Source organism: Leptonotus elevatus, chromosome 20 (genome assembly GCF_054856555.1).
Source record: "Leptonotus elevatus isolate MCC_2025b chromosome 20, RoL_Lele_1.0, whole genome shotgun sequence".
Classification (NCBI taxonomy): domain Eukaryota; kingdom Metazoa; phylum Chordata; class Actinopteri; order Syngnathiformes; family Syngnathidae; genus Leptonotus; species Leptonotus elevatus.
The window spans coordinates 14,021,948-14,048,123 of NC_141258.1; the positions used below are offsets into that span (position 1 = coordinate 14,021,948).

The 26,176-nt window shown below is 38.3% G+C and overlaps 1 protein-coding gene across 2 annotated transcripts in view; it reads left to right on the plus strand.

The window, feature by feature from the left end:
- Positions 1-26,176, plus strand: part of gas7b (growth arrest-specific 7b) — a 58,697-nt gene that overhangs the window by 28,472 nt on the left and 4,049 nt on the right. For both annotated transcript variants that reach the window (XM_086064647.1, XM_086064648.1), the window contains 8 exons: positions 1,106-1,194; positions 4,024-4,074; positions 8,136-8,225; positions 12,247-12,362; positions 12,562-12,636; positions 18,929-19,007; positions 20,594-20,722; positions 25,584-25,707. In XM_086064647.1, the coding sequence (XP_085920773.1) occupies positions 1,106-1,194; positions 4,024-4,074; positions 8,136-8,225; positions 12,247-12,362; positions 12,562-12,636; positions 18,929-19,007; positions 20,594-20,722; positions 25,584-25,707 (753 nt within the window). The remainder of the gene's footprint in view (positions 1-1,105; positions 1,195-4,023; positions 4,075-8,135; positions 8,226-12,246; positions 12,363-12,561; positions 12,637-18,928; positions 19,008-20,593; positions 20,723-25,583; positions 25,708-26,176) is intronic.

Sequence of the window (26,176 nt, forward strand, 5' to 3'; positions counted from 1 at the left end):
GCTTTTAGGGATGCACAGAAATTAAATTTTTGGGCCGAAACCAAAAACCGAAACGGCGAAAAAAAATTATGCCAATTTTTTATTATCATTGCATTTATTATAATTAATTACAATTATGATATTATTATAAAATATGTAGGCCTATTTTGCACAGGCATTTTGACAAAGCACAATATAAATTGAAATGCGTCCACACCACAGACATCAGAGACATGTTGGCGAATGTTACATTAAACACCAAACGCGGGGTGAGCAACTGAGGATTTTCTGGCGGTGCAATTGCACTTATAATTGCAATGTACAGTCATGCGTCATTCGCACCGGCAGGAACGGATGCGTGCAGTGCGGTGCGAATGACGCATTTGTAGGCTATTTGGAGCGGGACATGGTGCGGCGCACTTAAAATCGGCACATTCACATATTCACCAACGTAAAAAATACAAATAAATAAATTTCTTCGCACCAGCCAATCGGCTTTGGGAACGGACTGCAAAGTCACACACGGCGTCCTGTACAGATCTGTATCCCCCCGGAGATAGTGGTAAATGTATACTTGTTTAAAACTGTTGATAGCAATAGTGCTAACATTAGCTAAAGTATTTAGCACGGCCACCAGAATGCAAGTGAAAAAGTGGAATCGCTTGAGGGGCTGTCTTCAAAGCAAAAAAGGAAGGCGTTGCAGGAGAAAGACTGACTTACCTGTAGTGCAGTACTCGGCAGCGCTCTCTTTTTTGACACTTTACCAAGCGACCCTCTCCTTTTCCGGTGTGAACAATGAAGCTGCTGGTACTTAAACGCCAGCGAGCAGCAAGGTGGACACTCACTCCCGTGTTTGGTGTTTAATTCAATCAGACACTTACTTGCAGCGTTTTTTGTTTTGTTTTTTTGCTTGCGTCACCACAACATCCTCTTTCGGCTATATTCTCTCGGCTTGAATTTTATTTTGGCCAAATGCCGAAAATGCATATTTTTGCCATTTTCGGCCGAAAGTTTTCGGTGGCCAAATATTCGGTGCATCACTAGTTGCTTTACGATTCCCACCTTTAGTGGCACTAATAAAAATCATACTATGTAAAATGATCAAATATTTTACCTGTTTCCACAGTGAATGGGTTTCACTCAAGTGGGAGCCCCTTGCATCATCTAGAACCTCAACACAACAATATGGGTCGGAAAGGCAGTACAGAGCCACAGGTAAAACAGTCCTCACTACTTTGTTTTATCTTGATCAGTTTAACCACAGTCAGTATGGCCGTTTGTCAATATGAAAAATGCAGAGTATGGTCTTGAACGGTCCTGAACTTGCCAGGTACATTCTTCCTGAGAAGAATATCCAACCAATGCATCCTTGGTTTAAGATAGCTGACAAGAACAACATCCTGGTATTCACCGCAGTATTGGTTTATTAAAAAATTCAGTACTTGGGCCGTGACTGATGAGGTTTAACAAGATCACAAGGACCTGAGACTGGACATGAACGACAATTAAAAAATGGCTTATGACTTCATCTGAACTTTTTGGGGCTTAACAGAGGCACGTTAAATGGTGACTCCCATTTCAACATGAAATTCAATGTGGTTGATTATTTCTGAACACAGCCACATCTCATTTGAAGATTTACCTCATGTTATGCATCTCCTTCTAATGATTTATTTTCCATTCGTTTTGACAATCAAAATGGACATCAAGAAAAAAATGCCTGTTCTTATGTAATGCATGAGGGGCGTTCCATGCCAAATCAACCAGCACTTGTTGACAGTGCAACACTGAATTAAACATTTTTGGTTAATCACAACTGGGGTTTGGGAATTTTGACACTTTTGGCAAAAAGGGGCGTGACCACCTTCTTTCGAACCCTTATCTAAGGAATTACTGGGTCAATCTTCACAAAATAGTTATTGTTGGAAAGGGAAATCGACAAGAATTCTAAATCTGCAATAATATGAATACTAAACTTTTAATGAATATTCAACTTTTAATGAATATTCAAAGAATATCTGTATCTGACGGTGTGGATACTTCGGACTCCTTATTGCTGCTGAAAAAAATATATATCTCTGAAACTTTTATATGTTTTAGACTTAGAAGACGTGAGATGACTTTTCATGAAAATCTTTGTTAAGGTCATGTATTCCACAAGGTAAATTTCAAGGTCAACTAAGGCAAAAGGTTAAATGGTTACTAAAATATGCACCTATAAAATATGTCTTCTAAATGATTGCTGTGATTAAATTCCATTTTCTATTTTGTCAAGACTGATCCTGTAGTTCCAGAGTTATAATGGTTCAAAGGAAGGCGGCCACGCCCCTTTTTGCAAAGAATGTCGATAGCCATAGCTCCTACACTCCTGCTCCGATTGACCTAAAATTTGAGATTTAGCATTGTGAGATCACTATCAACGAGTACAGCAAGTTTAATTAAAATCTAAATCTGCTTGGTTAAAATTTGCTGATTTTTGGGGGTGATTTGTCATGGAACGACCCTTTACAATAGACACTAATTTATCAGGTGTTCTCAACTTTAAAATGACTGTATATTTCAACAAACAAACTCTGTAGTGTATTTAAAGATGAACTCAAAAGCGTATGTTTGATGATAAAGATAATAACAAGTAATGTTTTTCCACATTACAAATCCCTTCTCTCCCTCCTATCCTCATAGAGATGCTGATGGCAATTAAAGTAGATTAATCCCGCCTACACTATCTGTTCCAGTGATCATAATTAACAAGGCAATGTGGGTGCAGCAGCAGCTTCATCAGATCTACCCACCACTTTGTTTCACGTTGTCCCTTCATTTTTACTCCTTTCCTGCCCATTACACCCAGACAAAACAAATTAAAAATCGTCTTCTGTTTCAGTTTTTAATTTTATTATCTGGTTTCTTTTTCCGTTGAACACTTATGCATGTTGGATGCTATGGAGTCCTACTTTTACCCTCCTCACAAAAGTCATCCTCTTACTCTGATAACACACTTAAGACCTTGGACTCTTACATCTTATTCAAAGTAACATTTCATCCATAACAAAATGTAACAATATGCAACCTAAAATAACAATTACACAGAACCCTACAAATTTCACTTTCATATCAGATTAGAGCTGAAATAATTATAATAGAATAATATAATTAGAATCTTGTCATCCACACCACCCCTCGAACTGAGAAAATTAACTCATTCAAACCCAAAAACATATAAATGTGTTTTTTAATACTTTGTCTTGCACTCCCCAAAACATATTTATACATTTAAAAGAAAGAAAGAAAAGTTTGTTATGCTATAGCATACTAAAGGCTTTGATACAGCTTCTGACATGAAGAGATCGCTTAAAGCACTGGTAGTTATCATAAAAAAACGACCAGCAGGTGGCAGCAGAGTATTAGAGATCAGCCAGGGCCATGTTGCAACAAGTTCTTTTTGCCAGTGTCAACAGGTTTGTGAATGATGATGAAACTTGGCTATATTCTAACACTAATTGCTGCAAAACGGAAACAGATACAAATATACTTTTTTTCCTGATGAAAGCAGAGACTCTAATCTTTCTTTTAGCAGGTTTCATGTTTCTTATAGCAATAGAACAGAATATTCTGCCGACCTTGCAAAATCAGTCAAAATCCAGTCAAACAGCCGGGAGCGAAGAGAGTTGCTTCAGTGAAAATGGCTGATAGTGAATGAGTTAATGACAATAGAAAAGTTACTATACAGTAGAATGTTGAAGGAAAAGTGTATTGACAATAATGCCACTGATGAAATAGTTACACTTAAAAAAAGAAGAAAACGCAACATAGATCAGTTAAATTTAAGCACGTGAAAACGAAACCCACATGGACACTTAGTAACACACATACACACACACTCACATCATGCATACATAGTAGCAGGAGCGGCGAGAGCTCCAGGCAGATTGAAAAGGATTTCAGCATCAGAACAACTGTGTGAGAGTGACAGTGTGTGTATGTGGAGCAGTCATGTGTGACTTGGAGGATGGTGGGTTTGATGGACCGTCTTTTCTCTCTTCGCAGAGCCCGGGACCAACGTCACCCACCAGGAAACACAAGGAGACTACAGTGACGGTGAGTGGGAACGCTTTCCATGAACTACCTATGGCGCTCTTCAGTAAACATCAAACATCGTATTTAATACCAAGCAGGGGATACTGTACATTTCAAGCTTGAAAAAAAAAATGCAGATGTTTCTGTTGGGATCTTTTTTCCCACCCACCATTATAGCTGTAGTACATCACCTGTGTGCACATCATTAAGATGTGAGCAAATTTCTTCCACTGGGCTAGTTCACAAAGCACATCATATTTTTATTGTGTCTCCCAGGGTGTCTTTTCTCTCTATTCTCTTGTTCTCTCAAGTTTTTCGTGCTTGCTGTCAGTTGCTAGTCTACCGTATTTTTCGGAGTATAAGTCGCTCCCGAGTATGTGTCACATTTTTGGGGGAAATTTATTTGATAAAAACCAAGACCAAAACAGTAGATCGGACTCGCACCCAAAATCCCATTGCCATGACTACTTCTTCTTCTTCTTGGCAGTCTTTCTTCTTCTTTCTTCTTCTTTTTCCTTCGTCTTTCTTCTTCCTTTTTTGCTTTCTTTATTAATTCAAACTCCAACATCCAATTCAAACTAAGCATCCTTCTTCTTCTTCTTCTTTTTCTTTTTCTTCTTCATCTTCTTTTCCATCTTCATCTTCTTTGTCTACTTTGTTTTGGTAGTTGACAAATACTTTTGGTGCAAAACGGCCAGCACCCAAAGTACTGTATTTGCCAACCGCCAAAAGAAAGTCAACACGATTAAGGAACGGCTACTTTGAGTGCCAATCTGAGCTCTAATTTGAATAAATACAAGTTACATCTGAGTATAAGTCGCAGAACTAGCCAAACTATGAATAAAAGCGCAACTTGTAGCTTAAAAGAAATACGGTACATACTATACACAATGACATCCTCTTATGCAGAATTTACATTATACAATTCAGGTTCAGTAAAGTCCAGTAAAAGACAGAAGGGTCCTATATTATTTTTCTGAGGTTTTTGTTTTCTGGCTGATCATTTAAATTCATACCCGTGCTTCCATAGCAACCAATGTGATGCTATTGATAAAAGTGATTGTACACAAGTGTCGACTTTATGCGTGCTGTTTTTTTTTACGTTTAAAAACATCAGGGTATGAAAAAAAAGGAAGCCTTATTTTTAGATGCATTATACATCAGTGGCATTGTAAACAGCGTCCCAGTTTGAGGAAAAAAAGTGAAGACTGAGGCTAAAGCTACAAATCTGATTTAGAAGGCCCTTTGATGTAACAGACATGGCAGTAAATCAGCAGAACTTCAGTTGAAACTCTGCATGTGCATCAAACGGACTCTATGTGGTCAGCCCGCTTAGTAAAAGCCCAAAGGTTTACGTCACAAAACAGTAGTCTTGCCTAACATTCGGTCAACAACAAAACAGACTTGCCTTATTGTGAAATAAGATCTAAAACCTAAGCTTAAAGGTGCATTGTGGAGTTTAAAATGTTAATGTCAAAGGTTTTTCTACATCATACATGCTCCACCAAGACCCAGATGAGTACAAAGAGAGACTTTTTTAAACTTCGACTGCGCCTATCAGGTTGTATTTTCCCTTCAGTGTAGAATGTTCAGAGTGAACAATTTGAATTTGTCTTTTGAATGCTATTCACGATTACCATTAATTTATGTATCCCCAATTTTCTTTGAATGATTATTTTCTTCTATTCATTATTTACTGAGCTGACTGAGCATAACTCTGTGGTAATTACCAAGCTCTTCACTGCAGCACGACCTTGAACCCAAAACATTTCATTACTGCTCCTGGGATAACAACTAGAGATGAAGGCATCCTTTGATAATCTGTTTTCTAATTGTTCTTGCTGCAAACTACTACATGGCTAAAGTGATGAATCCAAAAGAGGCTGAGAGCCACAAAAGTTACTTCACTTTCTCCAAGGGGTGTGAATGTATCATTTTCACGGACTCAGGCTTGTTCTAAAGTGTTTTGTGGATAAAGAAATATGTTGCCAACGCAACGAAGTGACAACTGAACATGGGCACTTTACTTAGATAAAGTGTGTGATGATGACACTGGAGTCCCACTGTACAGTATTGACGTTGCGTTATATATTTATTGAGCTAGTGTTGCAGAAAATCCACAAAAGCCAAACATGGAATATCAAATGACATTTAGGACTCTATTTCCATGCCCAGTGCAAGTCTAATGCAGGGTGTGGTCTAAATCTGTGTTTGAGATGAGACAAAGTTTGAGTATTTTCATGGATGCAAGCAGCTTTACGTAGTTAAAATTAGACGTTTTTGTGCCGTTGTGGGCATGAACACAGTCGATGCAAATCTAACCGGCTCCATTCATTCCCTTTTTTAATTGACTTCTGCCCTGATCCCATTTGTGACACTCCACTTCTTCATATCTGTACTATGGTCAGGGGGGTGAAATAAAAAAGTAATAATAATGATGACATTAATAATAATGCATTTTTAATGAATTGATTTATACAATGATTGATTCAGTTATCATATTTATGAATGGCATACTGCACAATGATATCCACCACACATGTCCACGGGGTGACTCACCTACCTACTTTTGTGATTGCCACAAAAAACCCAATAAGCAAAAACGGGCCAAACTTGATCCTATATGTTGCTTGTTTAACTTGAGTACTCGATGCAAGCTGAAGTCTCGCGTAACATGATCCCATCTTTGCGTGACCCAGTTTGAACTGTGATGTCCTGTGTACATTTATAGGCATATTTCCCCCCTGACAGTTTGGTCAAATTCAGAACTGTATGACTGCAGGGGCATTTGACTTCTGACTCTCAACTTGTCAGCATTAATATTCCCACTACAGCAGTAAAATATTACCTTTGTTGTTCTGGGATCTGACTTCATACTCTCACAGACAAGTGCTTGCTGCTGCAGTTCCATCTGAGGAATTCTTTGGATTTTCTTTTTGTTATAGGAAACACCTCTTTAGCTCTCTTTAAGGGAGATAATTACTAAACTGTCAATTATTTAAACATTTGTCAGTGTGTTTATTTGACAAAACAAAAAGCACAGAAGATACAAATATCCAATTGTTAATATCATGGAAGCAGCTAGACCATAGCAGAACCACAAAAACTAAAATCAAATATACATTATATGTGCTTCAAATTCCTTAAAATTAAAACATAAAATAAAAAAATTGTAGTAGCTGAGGCACTTTGCGTGCCAAGTGGAACCCCAAGGCTTGTGTTGTCCTGCACAATAATTTTTGCTGAAAAGCTGAATGTTTCTCTCTGTGATGAGTTCAAAATGTTGTACATGAGCCATCGCAAAAATAAATATTAAATGGTGCTAAAAGCAATATTAAATGTCCCATAACTGTTAGAATTGTACTTTATCGGTTTAATTTCTGCAGGCTTTGAAAGATAGGAAAAGCCAAAAGTCACTTTTTTATATTTACTTGTAGTGTGAAGTAGTCTATAATATAATATAACTGTGTAGTCTAAAAATCAGTTGGAAAATGTAAATGAATAAATTGGTATGTGCACCCTGATGAATGTTATTTATTTGACCAGATAAAAAAAATTTTCGTCACCCTCTTAAAATAATTGCCTACGTCATTTTTTTTCTTTTTATAAATCACCTCCTCATGATACAAATGGTTACATTTGTTTGTTTCCTGAAAAAAATGACATTGGCAATTGTTTTAAGAATGTGTCGATTTTATTAATCAAATCTTCTCTTGAATTCACCAAACTGCTGGGATAAATTTATTTTTTAGTTTAGTTTTTTTTTCAGTTATCCTAATCCTACTAAAATGTTTTAAGTAACACAAAATGAGTGATCCAGATTAACATGAAAATTGCTTTATGTGATCTAATGCGATTTCAGAATGTGTATTTGTTTTGTGAGCAACACATTTTCAATAATTGATCCAATCCAGATTAAGAAATTCAGATAGAATTTGAACAACTGGGCCCAGAGGATATTACAATGAACTGCTTTTTGTTTTTAATTTGCATTTTACAAATTGCCCCACCTTTTTCCAAGTTGGGTTTGTATGAATTACCCCTTAATTTGCCCTTTTTGTGATTTGTCTCACTCTCCCCAGATTAATTGTGTGACTTTCCCTCTGCCTGCCTCCATGTCAGAACAACAGCTGCTCAAACCAAACGAATGGAGTTACTGTGACTACTTCTGGGTACGTTCACCTGAATATTTTACAGCATATAACAATCGAAGAAGTCTGAAGCACAACAGCTATACAATCAGAAGTCGCATGCATAGAGAAACGGCAATAATCCCTTCTACTCTGTTTACATTGCCTTTCTTCCCTTTGCTTCACTAAATAACATCTTTGTGCGCCGATGTGGACATATACAACACCGGGATCCTTTCTTGTTTCACTGTTTCCCTGACTGCAATGCATGCTGAGAATCAGCTCTAGTGAAATTTACCAAGATCCTGCTGGCCTCTCATGCTTTACATGGACGTCACCATCTCCTCGAGTAATCTCTACCACGTGTGACGTGTGCTGCAAACACACTGCAGTCAACTATGTCTATAAATTCAATCTGCAGCACAATTTTCACATGTTCTAATGCATCCCAAACACAGAGGCATGTCACATTGTCAACAAAAACACCATTCAGTAAGGTTGAATTGTGAATCTGTGAGCAAGCCATTTCCTGTTCTCAAATAACGTTTTAAGACGAATGACTACCAATTTTCAGGGAGTAATTATTTTTTCCAATTTTTAATAATCTTTTTTTTTTTAAAGAAAAGATTATTAAAAATTAGGGCCGTCAGGCAATTACCATTTTTAATCGTAATTAATCGCATAACTTCACTAGTTAACTCACGATTAATCACAAATTTGATATCTGTTCTAATACAATTAAAACAAAAATCTAGGTTTTCATACTCTTGTTAACAAGTGGGAACATTTTTAAACTAATAGAAATAGTTCAAATAAATTTTTGACGTCTATAGCCGTCAATGGCAGTAAATGAGTTAATATCGTGACATGACGACGACGATATTGTGGCAGTTTTAATATTGTAATATATATATATATATATATATATATATATTGCCGTTATCGTTACATCCCTAATATATAGTTACAGATTCACACATGATTATAAAATCACCAGCTGTTAGTTAATTAAAAATTTAAATTGTAATTAATTGCATGAGGTCAATAATTAACTCATGATAATCGCAAATTAATTGCACATTTTATATCTGTTCTAAAAGTTTTTCATATTCTAGATTATTAACATAAAAGTGGAAACAAATGTTAATGTTAACCTAATACAAATGCTGTTGTATCTTTTAGTTCTTTGATACAGTAATTTAATAGGATTTTTTTGTCATTTTAAGTTAAAATTAAAATTATGTACTTACTGTACTGTAAAAAAAAAAATGAGTGTGAAGCATTGATTTGTGTCGAGGTCACTTTACTGCCACTAGATGGCATTAGCATTTCATGTTGGACAATGGTGACAACACTTTATTTTCATATTAAGAGCTGTTTAATTTTGAATATGAAGCAACTTGTGCACATTTTTTTAATTGTTAATTACAACATGACCCCAGTCCCCACAAATTATTGTTATTACAGTTTTCACTCGCTAAAATGGGGTTCACTTTTTGCGGCCTCGATGTTTCGCAGATTTTTTTGGTGTGTGCAATTTTGCATGTATTTTTTTACAGTAATGTACCTATTTTATAAAATTTATGAAGGTTTGAACATTGAGAATGTTTTAACAAGAGAGAAATGTGAGAAAATGTAAATGCCTCGATGAGGAAAGTGTATAAACTGTGTGGTGAGGGGTTTTAGAGCATTAAAACATTTATAATACATACATACATACATACACATTTGTAAAACATAAAGCTAACTACTTTGCGGATTTTATTTGTTGCGGATATTTTTTGGAACCTAACCCCATCGAAAAACGAGGGAACACTGTATATCTATTAATACTAAATTGTGTTATAGTGACTCCTTTGCACAACATCAATGACTTTAATTAGTAAATTTTATACGGATAAGCATTGTAAAGTGATGCAGCGTTACTGCAAACGAACCAGAAATAACATTGATGTGTTTCATGAGCTATCTTCTTGAGTTGCTGAATAAAATACGCCTCATCTAAAGATCAACGGGCATACACTCTTGGCACTCAAAGGTGTCTGAAACTGCCTATGCAGACCTCCTTGAGAGCAGGAGCAACTTAGCTTCAATAGATATAAATTATTTTTAATATTGTTGAATTTCCAGGAAAACTTCAGGTTTTTGGTGGTGACCATAGGTTTTAGAGGCATGTTTTGCAATGCGCTTTGGGCCTTAATGGGTTAAACCACTAAGCAGTGACATGCGTCTGTAAAAGTGCAGCGTGCCATAAATCATAACTTATTTTGAAAAACAAATAATAAAAAATGTCTCCGATGATGACACACCTGCTGCTTGCCTCTTGCTTTAAGCTTCTCCGTCCACGCGTGACGTTCTGACTGCTCACGTCGACATCTCAGAAAAAAGTGTGCAGAAACTGTGAAACCAGTCTCGACTGCTTTTAGCCAGGAAATTGTGCTCGTTCGCCCTTTCAATTTGAAAAGATGTCCGGCATCCTGGCATTTTTGCTAGCGCTGCCTTTTTGCGGCTGTCAAAGAAGGCGGCGAGGAAATTACGTATAGACAGATAGCCACACATGGAGATTTGTTTACATTTATTGAACCAATGATGTACGAGATTTTCAGTTCATCTTGAGTAATGTCTGTCTGTAAGTTGCAGCTAAAGCAGGGGTGGGCACACTCGGTCCTCGAGGGCCGGAGTCCTGCAGGTTTTGGAGGTTTCCCTTCTCCAACACAGCTGATATATGATCAGCTCATCAGCAAGCTCTGCATAAGCTTGGTAACAATCCTGTTGATTGGAATCAGCTGCGTTGCAGCAAGGAAACCTCCAAAACCTGCAGGACGCCGGCCCTCGAGGACCGAGTTTGCCCACCACTGAGCTAAAGTCATGAGTCCTTCCTCGACAAATGCATACTTGAATGTCACGTCACTGAGAAGTAGGACTGTCCGGCCTAAATCTGGGCGTCTGGCCACCCTACCCAACCAAACTGTGGCATTGTTTCTACTTTCTGGACCTGGATTTGCCACCTCTGATTTCTAGAGTGTAGAGCAGAGGTGGGCATCGAAGGCCAGAGTCCTGCAGGTTTTGCATGTTGCCCCTCTTCAACACAGCTGATATATGATCAGCTCATCAGCAAGCTCTGCATAAGCCTGATAATGATCCTGTTGATTGGAATCAGCTTGTGTTGGAAGGGAGAAACCTCTAAAACCTGCAGGACTCTGTCCCTCGAAGACCGAGATTGCCCACCTCTGGTGTAGTGTAATCCATACGTGGACGCGTTTGCTGTATCACAACCAAAATTCCTCCAGTACAGGGCTTTCCAAATAAAGGGAGGGCTTTAATCGCTGCTATACTGTATACTAAATTCACTTTCTGTCAATCTGATTGATGCTTACTTGATCACGTTCCTGTTTAACACTGTTCAGGTTGTACGCAATAGATTGTCTAGTAATTCAAACAAAGAGGAAACCTTCGTCAACAAAGCCAAGACCATATTTAGAAATGCACTAACCATTTTAAGTAACTTATGTAATTTGCTTGGGAAGAGGCTATCAATTACTCTGTTAGTCATTATAATGTTTCGAAGCTGATGTGTTCTAAGCTGCAATATTTACTTTAAAACCACAACAGCAACATTGTGTTAAATCATGATAAGGTTAAGAGTGGCTGAGTAATTGCCATGGTGACCCTGCGTCTCCTAGTTACATGCAGTGTTTACAAATTTTTCAGTTCAACTCCCTTTCAGCTTCCAACTGCATGGTTACTGTTGTTAAGGCCACAGAAGCATTGTGACAAAGTTCCTTTTTTAGTTTAATAATAAGGAAAATTCAATAGTGTTTTGATGATTCTTTAATGTGTTTTTTTTTAATTGATGATGGGTGATTTTTGCAAGATATGTCACCTGTTAAATGCAGCCATTCCTGCTCCACTCTAAAATAAGCTTTGTTTTGATGCTGCTACCTATTTACTTACTTTGCCACTGATAAAGCCATTAAAGAAGGTTGAGGTGTGACATTCTCATGTTTGCTGCTAAGTGTTTGTTCAAAGTGTTTCTCGTTTGCTTGCTGTATTTATCTTTCAGACTGATAAGAAGGATCCCCAAGCCAATAGCTACATCACCGGGTTTGAAGTTTTGTTGCAGAAACAACTAAAAGGGAAACAAATGCAGAAAGAGATGGCTGAATTTGTACGAGAGAGGTATCTTCTTCAGTTTCAATCCTCTTATTGGGTTGTTTAATATTTAATTTAGAATTTACCATGAAAACCACTCAGTCCCATCATGTGGTTTCCCCTTTTTGTGCAACGTCACTGTGTTGCACAACACAGGAAATTCAAAGTCATTGAGTGTGTTGTGCAAATGCATAACAGGTAACGAAACTCTTTACTTCCCTCTCAGGATAAAAATAGAGGAGGAATACGCCAAAAATCTCTCCAAACTTTCTCAGATCCCTCTCGCGAGCCAGGAAGAAGGGTAAGTAAACCTCCCCCGAGTGCTTTGTTCAAAAGAGCGACATCTCTTGTCCACAAGGCATCATTGCAGATGATCAGTGCAAAATGCTCGTCAACTCTTAAAAAGGGACACGTGACTTAATGAGCCATTTTCAGCAGTAAAAAGTTAATATTTTGCCCAGAATTAATTTTATAACTTCATTATTTTTCAAGTACAATTAATAACTTTAAAAACACATCTTTCTACTTGCTGTCAACTAAGGATGACATCACCTGTGCTCAGGAAGTAGGTAACGACTCACCTGTTTTCTGGGTTTGGTCAGCAAATGAATGAGTCAAGTATCCCTTTAAAAAGTAGCTGTTGGAGTTACATTTTCAACTTTGTTTTGGCATTTTACATAACATCTTCCACCAAGGCAGGTTATTAATCTAGAATCAGAAATCGTCATATATATTTTTTTCAAGTTTTATTTTCCATAATTCAGATAATAGCAACTCATTGGTGATGCGGTGGGTTAGAACAGACTAGAGTGATACAAATAAATGATCAGAAAACCTGCATCAAATTTAGACGGAATGAGAGGAGTCTCTCCCATTGCCCAGGAAGAGTTTCAGCTGTGTTCGCACCCACAACAGTGCAAACACCCGTTTCCCACTCCATGCGCCTGTGAAAATACCAAAAGAAAAAAAACTCCACCCACTTGGACATTTGACGATGTCACACACATGCTCAACGCAGTTTAAAGTTTAAGTCATCCTTACCTTCAGCCTGTTGAATAGAGCAGTGGCCATCTTGGAGGTCACTATCATGTTTGAATACTGCCCTGTGGACCGTTTTTCGAAAGGAAACTGTTTCAGTAAGTCACATTACATATTGATTGTCATGGTTCCTGCATTGGACTGTAGGTCCCTGACTCTGACAGCACTCATATGCCGTATTTTTATGATCATAAGGCGCAGTCTCAGTTATGGGTGCTATTTCTGTATTTAACACACAGAGGAGCACCGCACTATTGGGCGCAGGCACGCTTAAACATACGCTATCTCAAAACTTATGGTAGCATCCTTTTATGCTAAATCATACGCTAGTATGCATGCTAGCATATTAAAAAGGCAGCGGAGCAAAACTGAGTTTGGTTGTACTTTATTGAAGTATTTAACAATGTAAACAGTGAGTTCGGTTGTACGTGAAGCATTTAACAATGTACTCGCGTTATTTTGATCAATCTTTATCCACAAAGTCCTCATCTTCTGTATCTGAAACGAACAGCTGGGCTAGTTCTCCATCAAACATGCCAGGCTTTTGCAAAAGCTCCAACATTAGTGCAAGCAGACACATTTAGCCCAGGCATGCACACTCCGTTCACAAATTGTGGCGTAACTTGCTCTACTCTAGCAGTTCCATAAAGCGAAAGCAGTGAGCACCATGACGTCCTACTGTATCTTATATACATACATACTTATATGAATACTGGCAGGCATGAGAAAACAAAAGACTCACACCATCTTTCAGTTGGGGTTGACAGATTTTGGAACTCGGTGCAAACAACTCACTATTTATTAGGCGCACCGTCGATTTTTGAGAAAATGTAAGACTTTTAAGTGCGCTTTATAGTCGTGAAAATACGGTAACCCAAATCCTGACACTCTCACCTACATACTTGACTGTAGGTAAGACACAAATGTCTTTGTACTCCTGAACCAAGTAAGTTTATCTTGGTCTCATCAGACCCCAGGACATGTTGCCATTAATGCATGTCATTAGTCTGCTTGTCTTCAACTTTTTGCGGGTTTCTTGTGCATCATTCTTTAGTAGAGGGGATGACAGCCATGCAGACCAATTTGATGCAGTGTGCAATGCATGGTGTGAGTACTGACACTGACACCCACTACTTTAATGCCTTGGAAATTCTTTGTACCCTTCTCCTGACTGATGTCTTTGAACAATGAGATCCTCTGACGCTGTGGAAGTTCTCCGCGGATCATGCCTTGTGCTCTAACAAAGATCATGTGATGCAAAGCCTTACCATAACATCTGAACTTTATTTGGGGTTAATCAGAGGCATTTGAAATGGTGACAATAGTGTGCAAACTTCTATTTTATCTGAGTTTGAATGTGATTGGTTAATTCACACAGCCACAACCATAGTTTTGTTGCACTACATTATCTACTTGTCTCCTCCCTAAATGACTGAAATTTTGCTGTGATACTCTTTCATTGGTAGATGTAGTTAATAGAGGAAAAGTGGTGAAGCAAGTAACTACATTCTTTGTCTTTGTTTCTTAATTTAAAATGTGATTATTGGTGTGTTAAGTAACTGTCTAATGAGCCAGTCAAGATGATTGTTTGAACATGCCAACTACACTGATGCCTGTCTATAGACCACCAAATGCTTTGGTCCCTCCTCTATAGAATACCTAGGTCATGAAGAAATAGCTGAGGAAAATAAGGGGATTGTAAGAATGAAGATGTAGGGAGCATGATTTGATGGGATAAAATGGTAAAAGTACACTGTGTGGGTGGAAAGGGTGTTGCCAAGACACCCTGTGGGGAAAAAGGAGTTCACAACAACTCATCTTTGCTCCAATCTGGCACCAGTGATGCTATCATGCTGAGGTGGTTCTTTGTCTGGTTCTCAACGGGGACAAACGAACATGGAAACAGCAGGAATAGGAATCTGTGGGTCATCTTTTAGGTGACAGAAGAAGCTGGGATTTTAATGGCATTGGCAACAAACTCCTCTTTATTGAGAGACTGGAAACTGTGAAAATATAAAAGAATATGAAGCAATGGCTATTTTAGTTATATGATCCTATTTTCAGCTACAGTGGACCCTTGAATTTATTTTTGAAAATGTTCAGCCTTGGAATTCTTTGATTAATAAATAATGAATGAATGAATTATAATTGTTCCTGCAAGAAATGGTACAAATACAGTATTTTTAATACCTATTTTACAATAAAAATAATTTATATTAGTAGCTATTTGGTAATAATAATAAATCTTGAAAACAAATCTTTCTTATGATGACTAAATGCTACCATTTTTTATAGCGTACAGTAGACTTTCAATGCAGGGAGTCCTCGAGTTACAGTACGCGACCTACGGCGTTTCAACTTTACAGCGCCCATGTCTCGTCCGTAGCACCTTCTTTATCGTTAATTTCCCACAGTAATCACGCAATTTTAAAGTTATTTAAAGTTGTGTTGTTACCTCCAGCAACGGGCGTCCATTGAGCAGGTCAGCTTGCCATCAGGCGCGTCACATTTCCGTGTTTAAGTTTGAATTAGCTCCGCTCTGCCGTCTGTCAGCAATGAATGTCCGTGCGGAAACACAAAATATTGGTTCAGGCTCTTCCAGGTGGTGCAAATATGTTATTTAATATTACTATACAAGTAAGTATTTTGATGTACTGTAAATATCGACTTTTACGGTGAAATCCAACTTTAATTCGAAATTTGGTTTACATCGGCAGCGTAGGAATGGAACTTGTCCGTAACTCGAGGACTCCCTGTATTTTGTCAAATTAATTTGACATTAAATGCCAATTTAGGTATGGATAAAAAATACACGCAATTGCATGCATATGTCTGTTTTTTATTGAAATAAAATTTTCATAATACATTTCTTAGTGCAGGTATAAAATATCCAGCCTTCAACCACAAAGAATAAAAAAAAATAATAATATAATAATAATAACAATAATAATATAATAATAATAATAATAAATAACAATGAAAAAATGTTCCAGTGCAAAAAAAAACATTCAAGGACAGCAAACAACTGCTGACCAACAAACCAACCTTAATCGCAAGAACTAATTTTGCGCATTTTGCACACAAAAATAAAATCACTCAAACATTAATATTATTCAGGTACTATGTTTTCCCTGCAAATCATTACAAATCTACCCCCCAAAATTTTTTTTTAATAAGTTTAGGCCTATTCACGTATTGGGCAGTATAAGACCCGCTATAAGCACAACTAAGCCATGTCTACCATCTAGTGGTGAATGGTGATATTACAACTACAGTCGATCATAGATAATAATTAGGACATGTCTAGTTTAGTCTATTTTACCCAGAAGCACATGACATCAATATGAAAATTGGGACTGGGACAGGAGGGGGGAAAAAAGACTTAGTGAGGCTTACACTCCCTCTAAATGGCTTACATGTGTATAAGACTGGAAGCTGAAGTGGGATGCAACTGTTCCGTGTAGAACCTTGAGTCAGTCAGCCCATACTCAGAAAAGTGTAGCACAATACTTCCATTCTGTTTCTCACTTAGGCCAGCTCTGTTGTCAAGAAGGACAATTGCTGTTTTGTTGGTTGGGTCCTGCCATTCGAGTGCTTCCAGCCCAGCACCAGCCGTCAATATTTTTTTCTAAATTTACCATTTGTATGGTAGAAATGTGATCACAAGCAATGTGGCCATATTTGATTCCTCCCAATCATACAAAACAGATGTCAATTTGAATTAGAGAGTTGAATTCTCCCTGAGGTGCATACTGTTATTTAATTTAATTTATTGTATTTTATGACTAGTGAATAATCAAGATAATGGTGCTTTTTAAAACATTACTTCCAGCTGAATGCATGGTATAAAAACATGGTTTCTCCAAATAATTGCTTCGTCTAATTATTTACACGACGACTCATTTAACACTGCATGGACAGCAAAAGTGTTTCATAGAGGCTGGTTTAATATTTCATTCATAAATCAAAGTAACCTAAAAGTTTTATTAATGATTCATTTATGATTTGGTAACATATTGATAAATTGTCCGGTTGAAAGTACAAGATTTTCTTACTAAATTCATGTGACGAAGACAAAACACATCTGTACCTTGAATGGTTGTGTTATGCTTAAAAATGGCCTGTGTGGTTTTAGATGCACAAACAGGCCTTAAAGTGGGCTTGGGAGTGCTTAACTCATTCACTCCCAGCCATTTTCACTGAAGCAATCCTCTTCGCTTCCCGCTGTTTTACTGGATTTTGACAGATTTTGCAATGCCCACAGAATATTGTGTTCTATTGCTATAAAAACATGGACCCTACCAAAAGAAAGATTGGAGTCTCTTCTTTTATCAGTAAAAAAAGTATATTTGTATCTGTTTCCTTTTCGCAGCAATTAGCTTCAGAATATAGCTAAGTTTCATCATTATTCACAAATCTGTTTAAAACACTGAGGGGAGGGGGGGGGGGGGATTTGCAACATGGCCCTGGTTGATCTCTTATGCCACCTGCTGGCTGTTTTTGTAATAACTACCATTGCTTCAAACGTTCTCTTCAGCTCAGACGCTGCATCAAAGCCTTCTGTATGCTCTAGCATAAAAAAAAATTAAATACGTCTTTGGGACACTGGTAATGTTTAAAATAGAACATATTCATACGTGTTTGGGAGCAAATGAGTTAATAATCATCTGGCATGCTGACATTTTTTAACATCAATTTTAATTAATTATTTTTAGTAGTGTAATTTCAGCTATGATGGCTGGTCTCTACAGTCTAAAACGTAAACCAACCAATTTTAGTCTCATTTGACTGCTTATGTAATGTTGTGATTTACAGCAAAGCATTAGGAATATTGCTTGGGGACTGAGATATGGAAAATGGGACTCACTGGTTGTTGGGGATTACACAGCTCCCCCATACTGCTCTTGGGCGTGACAGTCTGACAGCCCCTCCGCTCTGATATCTCAGACTTTGTTATTGAAAACGTTGTTTGGATTGGATGTAACACAATAACAATGATTATGTGGTATAAACCATCTACAGCAGAGCTTTTAGAAACATATTAATGACAGTGATACAGTAGATGCAACCTTTTGGAAGCCAATCTGTTCGTACTTAAACTTGTCTTCCTCTGAGGGCTAAACTTTGAAGCAACCTGCTTCCTAAAGTTATCCACCTCCTTCTTATTTGTGCTCATTAATAATCATCCAGCTTCATTCTGTCATAACAAATCTCTGGTGTTGTAAAAAGATGTGCACAATCTTTGTATAATTTGTATTAGCTGACTTATCTTTTAGACAACACAACAAGCCCTCATGGTTATACAGCCTCAAGTTGAGCCATTAGGCTGAAGCAGATCACATGCCTCATACATCCTAATGATCTGCTGAACTGCATTTGGACCTCCAGTTCTCTAGATTTACTGGTTAGCGGTGTAGCTGCTGAACTTTTGCACCGGCCCCACTACTCATCCCCAGCTATGTGCGCTCACCATCATCTGCTGCACTCCTCCCTTTCCTCGACACTTTCTGCCCATTTTTTCGACATAAAAGTGTGTGTGGTCCCTCTCCTCTTAGGACGCTGGGGGAGGCTTGGGCCCAGTTGAAGAAGAGTCTGGCTGATGAAGCGGAGGTTCACCTCAAGTTCTCCTCTAAAGTAATTGCCACTTTTCTCCAACACGTAACTATACATATTCAAGCTGTTGCGGATATTAAAAAGATAAATACAGTACACCTAAAAGCTTCATGCTTAAGGACAACTACTATGTCAAGGTTTAGTGTCATGATCTGTGTTTTAGTTCCAGTTGAATGCATGGTTGCCATGTTCTGTTTGTATCTGACCTAATGGGATATATTGATTTAGATGGTAAAAAGGTCTGGCATTGCAGAAAAAAAGCAGTGAGTTAATTTGACAGATTATAAATAGACAAATTAAGAATAAATAGTTGGTTCAGAGTCGTGTCATATTAACGACAAGACATTTTGAGCCCTCTATCTCATGAGTATTATATATATTTTTCCATTAAAACCCTGACGTATATGATCTGACACATGCATTGCACCGATAATCCATTAGAGGGCAGTAATCACCCAGTTGATGGCTTTTCCAGCAAATTTGCAAGATCGCCACAATTGAGAAAGAAGAGACATCTGATTTAGAACATTTTCTTTGTCAATTATAAAATGGTTAAGGTAAGAAAAAGTTGAAAATTTTTACTTAGACAACATTATAAGAAGTTATATAATGTGAAAGTACACAATATTTTTTACTAAATGTTTTAGTAAAACCGTGTTAAAAGTTAGTGTATAAAATTTGAAACAGTTGGTGTATAAAGTCATTTTACGCTGAATCAGTCAACTGTTATTTTTGGTAAATGTTGCATTTGTCATGTAATTAAAGCTTGATTTGTCAACCAAACTAATAAATTCAAATTAAAATAAATTAAATTACACAATTGATCATTGATCATACATAGTTGATAATTTCCCCTCAATGACAAACACGACAGAGATGCAAGTTCTGCACAGGCCACTTTGCCTATGTCTATTGTAAGAAATGCAAAATACACCATTGCCTGAACAAGAGCAGAAACTGTTGTGAGGCTTTCCACTATTCAATCAAAAAAATGTGTGGCCCACAAAGTTAGTAAAAAAAAGAAAGAAAAGAAAAAATGCTGTTTCCAATAACATTGGTGTGGTGTTCTTAAATCCCAATAGTGCATGATAGCAGTTTTTCTGTACTTATTAATAGTGGGAAATGTTTTTTCACATTTTTGGAAATACTAATATGTTTGATATGTCTGTTTATTATTATATTTTTGTCAGCTATAAATGTATGAATTTAAAGCATTGTGACCGGATGTATCAAATATGACACAAGTCAAAAGTCATACGTATGTAGAAGTTGATTTTCCAACACGTAAATAAAAAGATCAATAAATACTTTACAAAGAATCTGAATTTTCTCTCATATAATTTATGGTTCAGGTTTTATAGGGTTAACTACCACTGAAATTGATCTATGTAGGTTTACCAGACAACATTTTTACTGATTTCATACTGTTTAATACATGGGAGTTAGCATGTTCTCCAAATGCTTACCGTGAGTATTCGCCATATTTAGGTCCTATTAATTATCATTGCCTTGTGGAAAGGGTTTATTGTAACAAAATTCATGTAAAAAAAAAAATCATTCATGCCATGGCTGTTCCTAAGCCACTGCATATTTCTGTTGTGGTTTAGCTGCAGAGCGAAGTGGAGAAACCTTTGCTGAGCTTCAGGGAGAACTTTAAGAAGGACATGAAGAGGTTCGACCATCACATCGCAGACTTACGGAAACAGCTCGTTGGTCGCTATGCTTCGGTGGAGAAGGTAAACATACTTTTACATGTTCTCTCTTAGTAACATTATATCAGCTGTCCCAAATTAGCTAGTTAGCTAATTAATTAGCACTAAATTGTATTTAGGGGTATCAGAGTAAAGATGGCTGAATACATTTGAATGCCAAACTTTTCATATTACAAACTTTTTACAATTCTTTTGATCAATATTCAGTAAATTTGTTATACTTTTATTAAGACATTTTAGAAAATTCAAAAGTCTTCCAACATGGTAACTTGGGAGTTGTTGATTGTCAAAACAAAAGCATGTTCTTTTTTCACATCCTGTATTACGTATCTTTGCCAAGAATCCACCATTAGAGGTGGTGTAAGAGCCAGACTGACGCTTGTGAAACAAGGTCAGCATGTTTCGCTCTTGACACTCACCTCCCACCGTTGTGGTTTGATAAACAATGTAATCTGATGAATATTTTATATGACACGCCAAGTATTGTCGTCACGCAGTGAAATAAAGCCTGAATCCAGGGATGCTGACTTGCCATGTAAAATCACACAGAGTGGAAACTGGCCAACTTTACTGGATTCTGTGTAAAAAGAAAGGATGTTTTTTTTTTAAGGATATTCACATCTGAGTATTTTGTATAAAAGAGGCTCGAGACAAGTTAAAATAGCATTTATGGAAACAAAGACCTCCATCAAGGCCAAACATTTTAGTTTTAGTTTTATATTGCAAACTGGATCAGCATTGTAGAGCTGCATTGTAGAGCTGCATGCTATTGTGTTACAGCATCCTTCCACAGAACTTCATGGAAATCATTTAAACAATGTTTTATTTATACCGGTATAAAAAAATGCAAACAACCTGTAAGTATACATACATTTAATGTATGTTGCTATTTACTTACTTCTTCTTCTTTCGGCTTTTCCCTTCAGGGGTCGCCACAGCGAATCAGTTGCCTCACTACCTTCATGTCCTCTTTAACTACATCCATAAACCTCCTCTTTGGTCTTCCCCTAGACCTCCTGCCTGACATTTGGAAACTCAGCACTATCTCTCCTCTGGACATGTCCAAACCATCTCAGTCTGGCCTCTCTGACTTTATCTCTAAAGCCTCTATAATGTGTAGTCCCTCTAATGTACTCATTCCTGATTCTATCCATCCTGGTCACTCCCAAAGAAAACCTCAGCATCTTCATCTCTGCCACCTCCATCTCTGCCTCCTGTCTTTTCCTCATTGGCACTGTCTCCAGACCAGACAACATCGCTGGTCTCGCCACAGTTTCATAAACCTGTTCTTTCATTTTAGATGAAACTCTTCTGTCACACATCACACCTGACACTTTTCTCCACCCGTTCCAGCCTGCCTGCACACGCTTCTTCACTTATTTTCCACAGTCGCCATTGCTCTGGACTGTTGACCCTAAATACTTAAATTCCTCCACCTTCTTGGTCTCTTCTCCCTGTAACCTTACTCTTCCACTTGGGTCCCTCCCATTCACACACAGATACTCCGTCTTGTTACTGCTAACCTTCATTCCCCTCCTTTCCAGGGCAAACCTCCACACCTCTAGCTTCTCCTCCATCTGTTCCCTGCTCTCACTACATATCACAATGTCATCTGCAAACATCATAGTCCATGGAGATTCCTGTCTAACCTCAACTGTCATTCTGTCCATATCATAGCGAACAAGAAGGGGCTCAGAGCTGGTCCCTGATGTAGTCCCATCTCCACTTTGAACTCCTCCGTCACACCTACAGCACACCTCACCACCGTCTTGCAGTCCTCATACATGTCCTGCACCACTTGAACATACTTCTCTGCGACTCCAGACTTCCTCATACAAAACCGCAGTTCTTCTCTGGGCACCCTGTCATAAGCTTTTTCCAGATCTACAAAGACACAATGCAGCACTTTCTGACCTTCTCTGTACTACTCTATCAACATCCTCAAAGCAAATACTGCATCTGTGGTACTCTTTTTTTTTAATTTTTTTTTTTTTTGGGCATGAAACCATACTGCTGCTCACTAATGTTCACCTCTGCCCTCAGTCTAGCTTCAACTACTCTTTCCCATAGCTTCATTGTGTGGCTCATCAGCTTTATTCCTCTGTAGTTGCCACAACTCTGCATGTCTCCCTTGTTCTTAAAAATTGGCACCAGCACACTTCTCCTCCATTTCTCAGGCATCTTCTCACCATCTAAGATCCTGTTGAACAACTCAGTCAGAAATTCTACTGCTACCTCTCCTAGACACTTCCATACCTCCACAGGAATATCATCAGAACCAAGTGCCTTTCCACACTTCATCCTTTTCAATGCCCTTCTCACTTCATCTTTACTAATCTTTGCTACTTCCTGGTCCACAACAGTCACCTCTTCTACTCTTCGTTCTCTCAATTTCCTCATTCATCAACTCTTCAAAGTACTCTTTAGTACACTACTGGCATCTGTCAACACACTTTCATCCCTATCCTTTATTACCCTAACCTGTTGCACGTCCTTCCCATCTCTGTCTCTTTGCCTTGCCAACCTGTATAGATCAGTCTCTCCCTTCTTACTGTCCAACCTAGCATACAAGTCATCGTAAGCCCCTTGTTTGGTCTTTGCCACTTCTACTTTTACCTTACGCTGCATTTCCCTGTACTCCTGTCTACTTTCTTCAGTCCTCTGTGTCCCACTTCTTCTTAGCTAACCCTTTTCTCTGGATCCACTTTCGCACCTCCTCATTCCACCACCAAGTCTCCTTATCTCCTTTCCTTCCAGATGACACACAAAGGACTGTCCTACTTGTCTCCCTGATCAAATTTGATGTAGTTGTCCAGTCATCTGGAAGCACCTCCTGACCATCCAGAGCCTGTCTCAACTCCTTCCTGAAAGTCATACAACACTCTTCCTTTTTCAGCTTCCACCATTTCGTCCTCTGCTCTGTCTTTGCCATCTTTGTCTTCCTCACCACCAGAGTCGTCCTACATACTACCATCCTATGCTGTCTGGCTACACTCTCACCTACCACTAGGCCTGGGTATTGCCAACAACCTCACGATATGATACGTATCACGATACAGGGGTCATGATACGATACGTATCGCGATACATATGTATCCCAATACATGATTTTCAAGGGGATATATATATATTAATATTTTACATTAATGTACTTGCATTTTTATTGTTACAGTTAAATGTATACCTAAATTATATGCTTATTATGCTGGATTGCAAATTTTTTTTGTTAGCAGCTCTTCTGGTTTACCACCAAGCGGCATGCACTGCAGAGCAAGGAGCAGCTTTCACAGACACTCAGGGAAAATTTATGAATAGGCATGAGACGATATGAGTAAAATTATCAAAGTATTAAAATTACAGCTTTAAAATGTGCTTATTTTAAATATTTGCGGAAACATCATTTTTTCATGTAACACATTCTATTTTGTTTTTAAACAAAATGTAGAAAAATTGGTACATTTAGAAACATGTACCATTTTAAGTTTATAAGTAAATAAATGTTTTTTATTCCTCTGTTTTAATTTTCCTTAACAAGGCACAGTATCTAATCACTGATGGGCTATTTTTAAAACAGGCATCACACTTTTTTTCTTTATTTTTTTAACAAGAATGCCACAAAGTTAAGTACAATGATAGCCCCCCCTCGCACCTGCTGCTAGTGCATAAGAGAAACTTCAGAGGCTGCTGCTGCTGTTCTTGCGCAAGCAACCTTGCTTTAACTGCTTATTTAAAGTTAACGAGCAATATCGATTCTGATGCCTGCATATCGAAACGTGTATTGTAATAAGGTCCGCATCGCTTTTGCCGTATCAATTTTTTGGAGCACACCCCTACCTACCACTACTTTGCAGTCGCTGATCTCCTTTAGATTACACCGTCTACACAAGATGTAGTCTACCTGTGTACTCCTACCTCCACTCTTGTAGGTCACCCTATGTTCCTGCCTCTTCTAGAAGAAAGTATTCACGACAGCCATTTCCATTCTTTTTGCAAAGTCAACCACCATCTGTCCTTCTGCGTTCCTCTCCTGGATACCAAACTTGCCCATCACCTCCTCATCACCTCTGTTTCCTGCACCAACATGCCCATTGAAGTCTGCGTCAATGACAACTCTCTCACTTCTAGAGATGCTCTGCATCATTTCATCAAGGTCCAACCAAAAGATCTCCTTCTTCTCCAGATCACATCCGACCTGTGGCGCATACCCACTAAGAACATTGATGATCACACCTTCGATTCCTAGCTTCAGGCTCATCACTCTATCTGACACTCTTTTTACCTCCAGGATGTTCCTAACAAACTCCTCCTTCACGATAACTCCTACTCCATTTCTCTTCCTATCTACACCATGATAGAACAACTTACCCTGCGCCTAAACTTCTAGCTTTGCTCTTTTTCCATCTGGTCTCCTGAACACATAGTATATCCACCTTCCTCCTCTGCATCATGTCAACCAGCTCTCTACCTTTTCCTGTCATCGTTCCAACATTCAAAGTCCCTACTCTCAGTCCTAGACTCTTGGTGTTCCTCTTCTCTTTCTTCCTACGAACACGCTTTCCTCCTCTCGTTCTTCGACCAACAGTAGTCTAGTTTCCACCGGCACCTTGTAGGTCAACAGCACGGATGGCGTCGTTGTTAACCCTGGCCTCGGCCAATCCGGTATGGAAGTCATATATTTGAGTCGCATGTTTGATTTGGCCAAAGTTTTACATCGGATGCCCTTCCTGACACAACCCTCTGTATCTATCCGGGCTTGGGACCGGCACAAGAAAACACTGGCTTGTGCCCCCTTGTTGCAATTCACTTACTATCTGCATTAATTTTTTAGAGTTGTTTGAAAATTCTTCTTCTTTTTTTGTGTGTCCGTAATTCATGTACTCATTAGGCCCGTAAAGCTCTGGCCGACAGACAGAAGGAGTTGGAGTTGAAAACTCAGCAGCTGGAGATCAAACTCAATACAAAGACTGAGGAAGACCTCAAGAAAGCCCGCAGGAAATCCACTCAAGCAGGTGAGAGTCGCGGAGGGGTAGGTCAAAGTATTTATTTTGTTAGGTAGACCAGATGCTTTTGAAAAATCTTGATTACTGCCCATTTGTCATTCAGGTGGCAGCTACCGTTTAACACATATTTTGATTTCATTCCTTTTGTCGTATCAGAACACTCAACATATTACATATATCCATTTTTTTCTGCTTATCTGGAGTCAGGTCAGGTCGGGCAGCAATCTAAGCATAGAAGACTAGACTTTTCTCTCCTCAGCCACTTCATCCAACTCTTCCAGGGAGATCCTGAGACTTTCCCAGTCCAGCCGAGAGACGTTAAGTTTCTCTAGCATGTCCTGAGTATTCCCCAGGACCTCCTCCTAGTGTGTCCTGGAGCACCTCACCAGGGAGGCGTTCATCCTAAACAGATGCTTGAGCCACCTCATCAGGTTCTCCAAAAGCAGAGAAGCAGAAAAGCTCTACACTGAGCCCCTCC